This window comes from Chiloscyllium punctatum, chromosome 31, assembly GCF_047496795.1.
Source record: "Chiloscyllium punctatum isolate Juve2018m chromosome 31, sChiPun1.3, whole genome shotgun sequence".
Lineage (NCBI taxonomy): Eukaryota > Metazoa > Chordata > Chondrichthyes > Orectolobiformes > Hemiscylliidae > Chiloscyllium > Chiloscyllium punctatum.
This window is the reverse complement of record NC_092769.1, coordinates 68,552,629-68,565,568: the sequence shown is the minus strand read 5'-3', so window position 1 is coordinate 68,565,568 and position 12,940 is coordinate 68,552,629. Positions and strand designations below refer to the sequence as shown.

At 51.8% G+C, this 12,940-nt stretch overlaps 1 protein-coding gene across 1 annotated transcript in view; it reads left to right on the top strand.

Moving 5' to 3' along the window:
• Positions 1–12,940, top strand: part of LOC140457031 (RAS guanyl-releasing protein 2) — an 89,101-nt gene that overhangs the window by 54,000 nt on the left and 22,161 nt on the right. Inside the window, exons 10-12 of the mRNA XM_072550947.1 lie at positions 3,394–3,474; positions 9,807–9,917; positions 12,284–12,399. Coding sequence (XP_072407048.1) covers positions 3,394–3,474; positions 9,807–9,917; positions 12,284–12,399 — 308 coding nt within the window. The remainder of the gene's footprint in view (positions 1–3,393; positions 3,475–9,806; positions 9,918–12,283; positions 12,400–12,940) is intronic.

Below are 12,940 nucleotides of genomic sequence, written 5' to 3'. Positions count from 1 at the left end.
GGTAGGCTTCGGTCGGCGCAACATCAAGGGCTGAAGGGCCTGTACTGCGCTGTATTTTTCTATATTCGAGATCAGCCACGATCCCATCAAATGCTGGGGGAGAGTCAATGGGCCGAATGCCCTACTGCTGTTGCTGTAGCCTCATATCCCACTTGACCATTGCAGGAACATCGATGGTCTGTTTTGATGTCGCTGCTCTTGGTTCCCTGATGAATACGATGCACTTGAGTTATATTTTTCCGAAGCTAAATTATTCCCCGAAACATAATCTCGGAGTTCAGTGACCACACCTTCCAAGTTTCTCTTCCCCTGGTTCCTTCGTTGAATCTGGTTAATCTGTGCACCCAGAGGTCGCAGGTCCTCCCACAATCCAGGACAATTTCTCCTTATGCATCAAACCCCAAAACTGTGGGAGTAGGCCATTCAGCCCATCGAGTTCACACCGACCCGCTGAAAAACAGCCCACCCAGACACACTGCCCTACCCTATCCCTGTAACCACAGCCAATCCACCCTAACCTGCACATCCCTGGGCACTATGGGGACAATTTAGCACGGCCAATCCCACCCTAACCTGCACATCCCTGGGCACTATGGGACAATTTAGCATGGCCAATCCACCCTAACCTGCACATCCCTGGACACTATGGGGCAATTTAGCACGGCCAATCCACCCTAACCTGCACATCCCTGGGCACTATGGGGCAATTTAGCACGGCCAATCCACCCTAACCTGTACATCCCAGGGCACTATGGGACAATTTAGCACAGCCAATCCACCCTAACCTGCACATCCCTGGGCACTATGGGACAATTTAGCACGGTCAATCCACCCTAACCTGCACATCCCTGGACACTATGGGACAATTTAGCACGGCCAATCCACCCTAACCTGCACATCCCTGGGCACTATGGGACAATTTAGCACGGCCAATCCACCCTAATCTGCACATCCCTGGGCACTATGGGACAATTTAGCACGGCCAATCCACCCTAACCTGCACATCCCTGGACACTATGGGACAATTTAGCACGGCCAATCCACCCTAACCTGCACATCCCTGGGCACTATGGGACAATTTAGCACAGCCAATCCACCCTAACCTGCACATCCCTGGGCACTATGGGGTAATTTAGCACAGCCAATCCACCCTAACCTGCACATCCCTGGGCACTATGGGACAATTTAGCACGGCCAATCCACCCTAACCTGCACATCCCTGGGCACTATGGGACAATTTAGCACGGCCAATCCACCCTAACCTGCACATCCCTGGGCACAATGGGACAATTTAGCACGGCCAATCCACCCTAACCTGCACATCCCTGGGCACTATGGGACAATTTAGCACGGCCAATCCACCCTAACCTGCACAGCTTTTGGACTGTGGGAGGAAATCGGAGCACTCGGAGGAAACCCACGCAGACACAGGGGGAGAATGTGCAAACTCCACACAGACAGTCGCCCGAGGGTGGGATCGAACCTGGGACCCTGGCACCGTGAGGCAGCAGTGCTAACCCACTGAGCCACCGCGCTGCCCTAAACCCGATCAAAAACTGAGACTGAACATCTCAGCTCATTAAGAGAAGTGAGCCCCCTCCCCGGGTCTGCACGGATTAAACAAATGTTAGTTTTTATTCATGGTCTGTGTGCAAGATAATCCCAATCCGAGCTCTTCAGAAAGAATCCTGTCAATACCCAGCACACATCTCTATTTCTCAAGCCCTTTCCAATCCCTGTTATCTCAGCCTTCAGCCTTAGACCTGTTCGCTCTCACAGCAACTCAACTGTGTTGTCATGAATGCTCGTTCTCCAATGAATCCTGAATTGTACTGACACAGGCCTTCATTGGTGCAAACTTGACAAAATTGAGCAAATATCGCAAGGTGTTAATTCTTGCTCTTTTTCTCAACCTGCTCTCACACTCTCTCTTGCACACATAGTCTGCCTGGCTCAGAGAGTTGCTTGTTTAATCGGAGGAGTGTTGGTTTGGGGATAGGTTCAGGTGGAGGAAAGCCTGCTGAGAACAAGTTGCCCCAGCTGATCACTCTCACTTCTGAGCAGAAAACTCTGGCCGTTAAATCAGGTTGAAGGCCTCATTGTAAGAGTGCTCAGCTCAAGGTTTCGTGAGTGAGCTGTGTCTGTAACCATGTGCCATTTGTGACTTGCCCACACACCCCAGGACGTCACATCAATAGCTTGTGGGCAATCGCCTGCTTCACATGTCTGTTCTCATTGGTAACCCATTAATGCTATTGGTTACATGGTTATTTCCAGAAAAGCCATCTTTATTTTATTGCTGTCTTTAGCTGGAGCATATGTATGTGAGGGTGTGTGAGTGAGTGAGTAGTAATGTGTGAGGGAGTGCGTGCATGTGTAAATGTATGGATGAGAGTGTTTGTGTGTATATGAGAGAAGGGGTGTGTGCGTTTGTAAGTGAGTGTGTGTGTGAGTGTATGTACGAGCATGTGACTGAATGTATGTTTGTGCTGTGAGTCTGTGTGTGTGTATGTATGTGTGTGACCGAATGTGTGTAAGAGAGAGTGTGAGAGCAGGTTTAGAATGTGTGTGAGAGAGTGTATGTGACGCTATGTGTGTGCATGAGTGTATGTGTGCAACAGAGTGTGTATGTATGTCTGTGTGAGAGTGTCTGCATGTGTGTGAGCCCGTGTGTGTGTGCATGAGTGTGTGTGTGCGACCATGTGTGTGTGTATGTGAGCCTGTGTGAGTGCATGAGTGTATGTGTGCGACAGACTTGTGTGTGTGTGTAAGAGAATGAGTGTGTCTGTTTGTGTGCATGCGTGAGTATGTGTGTATGTGTAACTGTGTGTATGTGTGTGTCTATGAGACCATGTGCGTGTGTGTGAATGAATGTGTGTGTGTGACAGGAGTGTGTGTAAGTATGTGTGTGTGAGAGAGAGTGTGTATCTGCGTGTGTGTGTGAGAGTCTGTGTGTATGTGTGTGTGAGAGAGAGGGTGTGAGTGTGTGCATGTGTGTATGAGAGTCTGTGTATGTGTGTGAGAGAGAGGGTGTGAGTGTGTGCATGTGTGTGTGAGAGTCTGTGTGTATGTGTGTGAGAGAGAGGGTGTGAGTGTGTGCATGTGTGTATGAGAGTATGTTTATATTGCTCAATCTGCCTGTTAACTAACGATTCACTGTCATAAAAACAGTTTTATATTATATTGCTTTGAAGAAGCTGGTTAATAAATCATCTTGTTGAAAACTGACAGAGAGAGGGAATTGATTGATTCAGCTTACACTGTAAACAGAGCCCAATGTGATGATAGCGATGCAGACATCTCCTTGATGAGATCCACATTTCACCTTCACAGCTTCTCCAAAGAGAGCAGAGCTCCCCCAACTCTCCACTAACCATTCAATCTCCATGACAGGTCTCCCTGGACCAGTTCCACACTGACGATGAGATTTACAAACTGTCCTTGTCACGGGAACCTCGCACATCCAAGTCAGCGGTGAGTACGGAGATCTGTTCACTGTGTTCGCATTCCCAAACCCCAGCTCCAGCTCCACTCAAACCCCTTCCAAGCAACCCAGCTCATAAATGAAGGAACATACTCCGAGTGTGGTAATCAGGGAGCACCGCACTGTCAGAGGGTCAGTACTGAGGGAGTGCCGCACTGTCGGAGGGTCAGTACTGAGGGAGTGGGCACTGTCGGAGGGTCAGTACTGAGGGAGTGCCGCACTGTCGGAGGGTCAGTACTGAGGGAGTGCCGCACGGTCAGAGGGTCAGTACTGAGGGAGTGCCGCACTGTCGGAGGGTCAGTACTGAGGGAGTGCTGCACTGTCAGAGGATCAGTACTGAGGGAGCGCCGCAGTGTCGGAGGGTCAGTGCTGAGGGAGCGCCGCACTGTCAGAGGGTCAGTACTGAGGGAGTGCCGCACTGTCAGAGGGTCAGTACTGAGGGAGTGCCACACTGTCGGAGGGTCAGTACTGAGGGAGTGCAGCACTGTCGGAGGGTCAGTACTGAGGGAGTGCCGCACTGTCAGAGGGTCAGTACTGAGGGAGTGCCGCACTGTCGGAGGGTCAGTACTGAGGGAGTGCAGCACTGTCGGAGGGTCAGTACTGAGGGAGTGCCGCACTGTCAGAGGGTCAGTACTGAGGGAGTGCCGCACTGTCAGAGGGTCAGTGCTGAGGGAGTGCCGCACTGTCGGAGGGTCAGTGCTGAGGGAGTGCCGCACTGTCAGAGGGTCAGTACTGAGGGAGTGCCACACTGTCGGAGGGTCAGTGCTGAGGGAGTGCCGCACTGTCGGAGGGTCAGTACTGAGGGAGTGCCGCACTGTCCGAGGGTCAGTACTGAGGGAGTGCTGCACTGTCGGAGGGTCAGTACTGAGGGAGTGCCCCACTGTCAGAGGGTCAGTACTGAGGGAGTGCCGTACTGTCGGAGGGTCAGTACTGAGGGAGTGCCGCACTGTCGGAGGGTCAGTGCTGAGGGAGTGCTGCACTCTCGGAGGGTGAGTACTGAGGGAGTGCCGTACTGTCGGAGGGTCAGTGCTGAGGGAGTGCTGCACTCTCGGAGGGTGAGTACTGAGGGAGTGCCGTACTGTCAGAGGGTCAGTGCTGAGGGAGTGCTGCACTCTCGGAGGGTCAGTACTGAGGGAGTGCCGCACTGTCGGAGGTGTAGCTCTGAGGGAGTGTTGTGTTGTGTAGGGGTAATAGGAGTAGGGAAGGCCATTTGGCCCCTCGAGCCAGCTGCAGTGTTCAATAAGAACCAAATTGATCTGATTTCTCACAATCCCACTGATACCTGATAACCTTCTCCTCTGTCACTGATCAAAATCTATCGATCCCATCCTTAAAAACAGTTCGAGTCCGTTTCCATCATCATAGATTCCCTGAGTATGGAAACAGGCCATTCAGCCCATCATTTCAACACCCACCCTCTGAAGTGCATCGCACCAGACACATCCCTATCCTTTCCCTGCATTTCCCACAGCCAATCCACCCTAACCTGCACATCCCTGGGCACTATGGGACAATTTAGCTCGGCCAATCCACCCTAATCTGCACATCCCTGGACACTATGGGACAATTTAGCACGGCCAATCCACCCTAATCTGCACATCCCTGGACACTATGGGACAATTTAGCACGGCCAATCCACCCTAATCTGCACATCCCTGGGTACTATGGGACAATTTAGCACGGCCAATCCACCCTAACCTGCACATCCCTGGACACTATGGGACAATTTAGCACGGCCAATCCACCCTAACCTGTACATCCCTGGGCACTATGGGACAATTTAGCACAGCCAATCCACCCTAACCTGCACATCCCTGGACACTATGGGACAATTTAGCACGGCCAATCCACCTTAACCTGCACATCCCTGGACACTATGGGACAATTTAGCACGGCCAATCCACCCTAACCCGCACATCCCTGGACACTATGGGACAATTTAGCACGGCCAATCCACCCTCACCCGCACATCCCTGGACACTATGGGACAATTTAGCACGGCCAATCCACCCTAACCCGCACATCCCTGGACACTATGGGACAATTTAGCACGGCCAATCCACCCTAACCTACACATCCCTGGGCACTATGGGACAATTTAGCACGGCCAATCCACCCTAACCCGCACATCCCTGGACACTATGGGACAATTTAGCACGGCCAATCCACCCTAACCTGCACATGTGTGTGAGAGAGAGAGTGTGAGTGTGTGCATGTGTGATATTGTCTAAAACCAATTTATCCCTTGGGATGCCCCTCTCCCTTTCTCTCTCTCTCTTAGTATCGCCCCTTCCCAGTTCCCTCACCATGACCAAAGCCCCTTCACTGATCACTCCCCACTCTCCTGTTCCTCCATGCCTCCTAAACCCCGTCAGTTCCCAGCCCAGTCATGCCTCTGCTTTACTATCCTCACACTCGGGTTTCAACTTGCCCCATCAGCCTATTCCCCACATCCCCAATCGCCAACCAACCCACAGCATCTATTGGGTCAACGGGCTGAGAAGCAGCAGATGGAGTTTCATTTGGATAAATGCGAGGAATTGCATTTTGGTAAAACACACAAAGGGCAGGACTTATAAAGTAATGCTAGGGCTCTGGGTAGTGCTGTCAAACAGAGGGACCTCGGGGCTCAGTTACATAATTCTTTGAAGTTTGCCTCACAGGTCGACAGGACGGTTAAGAAGGTATTTAGCATACCTGCCTTCATTGCTCAGTCCTTTGAGTATAGGGGTTGGGACGTCATGTTGGGGTTGTACAGGACATTGGTGAGGCCTCGTCTGGAGTACTGTGTCCAGTTCTGGCCGCCCTGTTACAGGAAGGAGATTCTTAAACTGGAGAGGGGTCAGAAGAGATTTACCAGGATGTTACCGGGAATGGAGGGTTTGAGTTATAAAGAGAGGCTGGATAGGCTGGGACCTTTTTCCCTGGAGCGTCAGAGGCTGAGGGGTGACCTTATAGAGGTTTATAAAATCATGAGGGGGCATGGATAGGGTGAACGACATGTGTCTTTCCCCTAGGGTGGGTGGAGTTCAAGACTAGGGCGCTAAGATGAGAGGAGAGCGATTTTAAGAAGACATGAGGGTTTATTTTGTTTTACCCAGAGAGTGGATCCAGTGTGGAATGACCTTCCAGAGGAAGTGGTGGATTGTGGGGACAGTTACAACATTTATAAGACATTTGGATAAGGACATGAATAGGAAAGGGTTTGGAGGGATATGGGCCAGGAGCAGGCAGGTTTAGTTTGGGATTATGGGTCAGCACGGACTGGTTGGGCCGAAGGGTCTGTTTCCGTGAGTGTATGACTCTATGACATGGGACTAGTTCAGTTTGGCGGTTACGGACTGGTTGGGCCGAAGGATCTGTTTTCATGCTGCACAACTCTATGACTCACTACATCTAGCCTGAGACCCGGGTTCAATTCCCGCCTCAGGCGACTCTCTGTGTGGAGTTTGCACGTTCTCCCCGTGTCTGCGTGGGTTTCCTCCGGGTGCTCCGGTTTCCTCCCACAGTCCAAAGATGTGCAGGCCAGGTGAATTGGCCATGCTAAATTGCCCATAGTGTTAGGTAAGGGGTAAATGTAGATTAGATTAGATTAGATTAGATTAGATTACTTACAGTGTGGAAACAGGCCCTTTGGCCCAACAAGTCCACACCGCCCCGTCGAAGCGCAACCCACCCATACCCCTACATTTACCCCTTACCTAACACTACAGGCAATTTAGCATGGCCAATTCACCTGACCTGCACATCTTTGGACTGTGGGAGGAAACCGGAGCACCCGGAGAAAACCCACGCAGACATGGGGAGAACGTGCAAACTCCACACAGTTAGTCGCCTGAGGCGGGAATTGAACCCGGATCTCTGGCGCTGTGAGGCAGCAGTGCTAACCACTGTGCCACCGTGCCACCCACACGGTGTAGGGGTATGGGTGGGTTACGCTTCAGCGGGTCGGTGTGGACTTGTTGGGCCGAAGGGCCTGTTTCCACACTGTAAGTAATCTAATCTAATCTAATCATGCCCCTCACCCCATTTATGCCAGGTCTCTGCCATCCAATCTTCGGTCTATGACAATGAACTCTCCCCTGTAGTTTGATCTTTTATTTTCTGTGTACTCTTTGATGAGCCACCTTCGCAAATGCCTTCGGGAAATCTAAATACCAGACATCTACAGGTTCCCCTTTATCCACAGCGCGAGTTATCTCAGGAAACTGCAGTGCCCTGTTTACTCATGGCTTCCCTTTCACAAGACCGTGTTGACTCTTAGAGTCATAGAGATGTCCAGCACGGAAACAGACCCTTCTGTCCAAACCATACCAAACAGATATCTTCAATAAATGCCTTTTAAATGTTGTCATTGTACCAGCCTCCACCACATCCTCTGGCAGCTCATTCCATACACGTACCACCCTCTGTGTGAAAAAGTTGCCCCTTAGTTCTCTTTTATATCTTCCCCCTCTCACCCTAAACCTATGCCCCTCTAGTTCTGGACTCCCCCACCCCAGGGAAAAGACTTTGCCTATTCACCCTATCCATGCCCCTCATGATTTTATAAACCTCTATAAGGTCACCCCTCAGCCTCCGACGCTCCAGGGAAAACAGCTTCAGCCTGTTCAGCCTCTCCCTCTAGCTCAAACCCTCCAACCCTGGCAACATCGTTTTCTGCACCCCCTCAAGCTTCACAACATCCTTCCTATAGCAGGGTGGCCAGAATTGAACGCAGTCTTCCAAAAGTGACCTCACCAACGTCCTGTACAGCCACAATATGACCTCCCAACTCCTGTACTCAGACTCAGCCCGATTACCTTGAGGTTACCCAAGTTCCCTGTTGTAACGTCTTTAAAAACAGCTTCTAACGGCTTCCCGATGACAGTAGTGAAGCTCAGTATCCCACAGTTCCTTGCTTCCTGCCTCCTTCCCTTCCTCTGAAGAAGAGGGCTGATGTTCCCTTGCGTCCAGTCAAATCCGAACTTCCCTGAGAGCCTCGGGAATTCTGGGAAATCAATTAGGAGTTTCGGAGTGGGAAGGAATCGAGAGAGAGAAAAATTGGCATTAGGATTAGGCCATTCGGCCCTTCGAACCTGCTCCCCTGTTAAGTATGATCGTGGTCAGTTCTCTATCTCAATGCCTCTCTAACTTTGGTGTGCCCTGACATCTTGTAAATCTAAATTGAATTGAATTGATTGTCCTGTCTCCTGAGGCTTTGTCTAGCGAGCAATCCCGGCAGATCACGGAGTTAAGGAGCATCGAGAGTAAACAATGGGGAAACAGCAGCAACAGCAAAAACACAGGGACAGGCGAATGTTTGTGAGGCCATTCGGTATTCTAACAACATTCGGGTAGAAACTGTTTGGAAAGCGGCTGGTGTGTGTGTTCAGGCTTCTGTACCTTCTCCCCGATGGTAGAGGTTGGTGAAAAACATTCCCAGGGTGGGGATGGGTCTTTGGGAACGCTGGGCGGCCTTCCCTTGACCCTGGTAGATGGATTCTGTAGATTGGGAGGTCGGCCTTTGTGATTGTCCGGGGCCGAGTTCCCCCACTCTCTGTCACCGTCTCCGATCTTGAGTGGGACAGATGCTGGGACCAGGTAGTGAGTCAAGCTGGAAAAAGTGGTGCTTGGAAAAAAAACACAGCAGTGTCCGAGGAGCCGGAAAATTGACGTTTCGGGGGCAGGAGCCCTTCATCAGGAAGGGCTCATAGATCCACGAAAGCTTTTCCAGCACCACTCTAATCTTGACTCTAAATAGACAAGGTCTTTTCCCTGGGGGTGGGGGAGTCCAGAACGAGAGGGGCATGGGTTTAAGGTGAGAGGGGAAAGATATAAAAGGGACCTGAGTGTCAATGTTTTCACCCTGAGGGTGGTGTGTGTGTGGAATGAGCTGCCAGAGGAAGTGGTGGAGGCTGGTACAATGACAACATTTAAAAGGCATATAGATGGGGACATGAATAGGAAGGATTTGGAGGGATATGGGCCAAGTGCTGGCAAATGGAACTAGATTAGGTTGGGATATCTGGTCAGCATGGACAGGTTGGGCCCAAGGGTCTGTTTACAGGTTGTACATCTCGATGGATCTATGAATCTCCTCACATGACAACCCTACCATCCCCAGTGTCATACTAGAGACCCACTTCACTCTCTCTTTGGCAACTGAGGTAGGAAGACCAGAATAAGACACAGTATTCCCAAGTGTGGTCTCACCGTGGCGTAACTGAGGCCTGACCACAACACAGACTACAAGGTACTCGGAGTCCCATTACGGGTGTCTGAGGGGTGTCAGCTGCTCGACATCTCAAGGGCTTGATGACGTTTTTCTCTCTCTTTGCAGCCCTCAAGCCCAACGCCACCCAAATCTCTGGTTATCGAGGAATGGGCATCAGCTGTCAAACCCAAAACAGACCCTGACCTCATCAACAAGCATATCCTCAAGATGGTGGAGGTAGGTGAAGCCTTGGGCCTAAGGGCCAGAGTCTGCCTGTAACAGCCTGGGCAACCAGGAAAGTGGGGTTGTGCGGCTCCGGGATTTCACCGCTCACTGGGTAGAGTGGGAAATCCCCGAGGGAGCGAGATATTAAATGACATGTGTGTGTATGTGCATGTGTCTGTGTGCATGTGTGCGTGTGCATGTCTGTGTGCGTATGTGTGCGTGTCTGTGTGTGTGTCTGAGTGCGTGCATGTCTCTGTGTGTGTGCATGTCTGTGTGTGTGTGTCTGTGTGTGTGTGTGTGTCTGTGAGTGTGCGTGTCTGTGAGTGTGCGTGTCTGTGTGTGAATGTGCCTGTCTGTGTGCGTGTGTGCGTGTATATCTGTGTGTGTCTGAGTGCGTATATGTCTGTGTGTGTGCGTGTCTGTGTGTGTGTCTGTGTGAGTGTGCGCATGTATCTGTGTGTGTCTGAGTGCGTGCATGTCTGTGTGTGTGCATGTCTGTGTGTGTCTGAGTGTGTGCGTGTCTGAGTGAGTGTGCGCGTGTCTGTCTGTATGTGTGTTTGCATGTGTGTGTGTGTGTCTGTGTGTGTGAGCGCACGCGTGTGTGTGTGTGTATTTGTGCGCGGGTGTTTGTCTGTGGCCCAACAGAAGGGCCCATTGAGACATTCCAAATCGTGAGGAGTTTGTTCTGGGCTAATCAAAGGGACAACAGCTTCCCAAGGGTCAAAAGCAACAGGCCTGAGGGCTGAGTGCAGGAGATGGTTTCAATTTTGTTTGTATGTCGTCCGTCTTTAAGAATTCTTTCACTGGGTGTCGACCAGGGCGGTCCTGTCCGAGAGGCAGGCAGAGGTGGCGGATACCCTTGCCTCACAGGGAACCTATCCACGTCTCCCTTCGTTGGCATTGTCCTTCCCCTCAGACTTCAAAGATAAGGGCCAACGGGGAATGAGAAACCATCATCGGATGATGCAAAAACCCACCCTTGGGCAGAATATCCCTGTGTGGGCCCACACGTGACTCCAGGCCCAGGGGTCCCAACTGTCCTCTGAAAGGTGAGCTATTCCCTCTGAGGAATGGACAGCAAACGCTGGGCACTGTCCGCATCCCACGGAAGAACAGGGAGGTTTGGCATCATCGAACAATGGAGGAGGGAGAACGATGTTCCCCTTCGGTTTAGGGTCTGGGGGGTGGGAAGCACCCCATGCAAGGACATTCCGGGTAGGGTCCGGAAAATCTCGAGGGAACGGGAGGACGGAAGTGTGGCCAGCACCGGCGAAGCGAAGACATTGCCCAGAGAGACGAGGATCGAGCTGCCGCCATCTTGTCCGACCATACCATGTGAGGGGAATTGGGTCAATCCTCGCGTGGAAAGGACAGGGAACTCCCCTTCCCATCGAACCCCATCAGACGCTCAGCACTGATGGACGGTGCCCTCCAATGTCCCAATATTGGCATGGCCTTGGTGGGCAACTGCCTCATCACCCCGATACACATCGGAGTCTTTGACCAGGTGCTGCCCCCTCCTGCGCTGGATGTAAATTGACACCTGACTCGCATACCGCAAGACTCCACAGCAAGCAACCCAACCAGCACAGAGAGACTGTAAAGTTCACTGATGTTTGTTGACACATAAATATTGGCTCCATGTACTGACCCTCTGACAGTGCGGCGCTTCCTCTGTACTGACCCTCTGACAGTGCGGCGCTCCCTCAGTACTGACCCTCCGACAGTGCGGCACTCCCTCAGTACTGACCCTCTGACAGTGCGGCACTCCCTCAGTACTGACCCTCCGACAGTGCTGCACTCCCTCAGTACTGACCCTCCGACAGTGCTGCACTCCCTCAGTACTGACCCTCCGACAGTGCGGCACTCCCTCAGTACTGACCCTCCGACAGTGCGGCACTCCCTCAGTACTGACCCTCCGACAGTGCGGCGCTCCCTCAGTACTGACCCTCTGACAGTGCGGCCCTCCCTCAGTACTGACCCTCCGACAGTGTGGCACTCCCTCAGTATTGACCCTCCGACAGTGCGGCACTCCCTCAGTACTGACCCTCCGACAGTGCGGCACTCCCTCAGTACTGACCCCCCGACAGTGTGGCACTCCCTCAGTATTGACCCTCCGACAGTGTGGCACTCCCTCAGTATTGACCCTCCGACAGTGCAGCACTCCCTCAGTACTGACCCTCCGACAGTGCGGCACTCCCTCAGTACTGACCCTCCGACAGTGCGGCACTCCCTCAGTACTGACCCCCCGACAGTGCGGCACTCCCTCCAATGAGTCTGTGGGGACTGTTCTGTGGGACCCTTATTCCTGGATTTGGTGTGTGGTTTATCCTTGGTGTACTTGACCGTCTCAGTCTCTCTGTTTCCCTTCGTTGCAGTCTGTGTTCCGAAATTTCGATGTCGACCACGATGGCTACATCTCCCAGAAGGAGTTCAGCATCATCTCGTCCAACTTTCCCTATCTGGACAGGTTCAGTGTCCTGGATGAGAATCAGTGAGTATCAGGTGCTGGTTTCTAGCTGGATTCCGTTGTAACGCAGTTGCCTAGTGTTCCCCCTCACCCCTGAGCACTACACTCGAGTACTAAGAGGCAATCCTCATGAATTCAATTGGGTATTCATGGGAAATATCTTCACTCAATGCATGGGACTCAATGGATTTGGGTCTCACTCCCACAGGGATCTGGGAGAAGGTGGGACTCCTTTAAGTTATTAAATTATTCTGAGATGATATCCTCCAGTCCTAGACTCCCCCACCAAGGGAAACAACATCTCCACATTTACCCTGTCAAACCCCCTTGACATTCAATGGTGTTCCCATCACTGAATCTAACCTTCACCCCCTTGACATTCAATGGTGTTCCCATCACTGAATCTAACCTTCACCCCCTTGACATTCAATGGTGTTACCATCACTGAATCTAACCATCGCCCCCTTGACATTCAATGGTGTTACCATCACTGAATCTAACCATCGCCCCCTTGACATTCAATGGTGTTACCATCACTGAATCTAACCATCACCCCCTTGACATT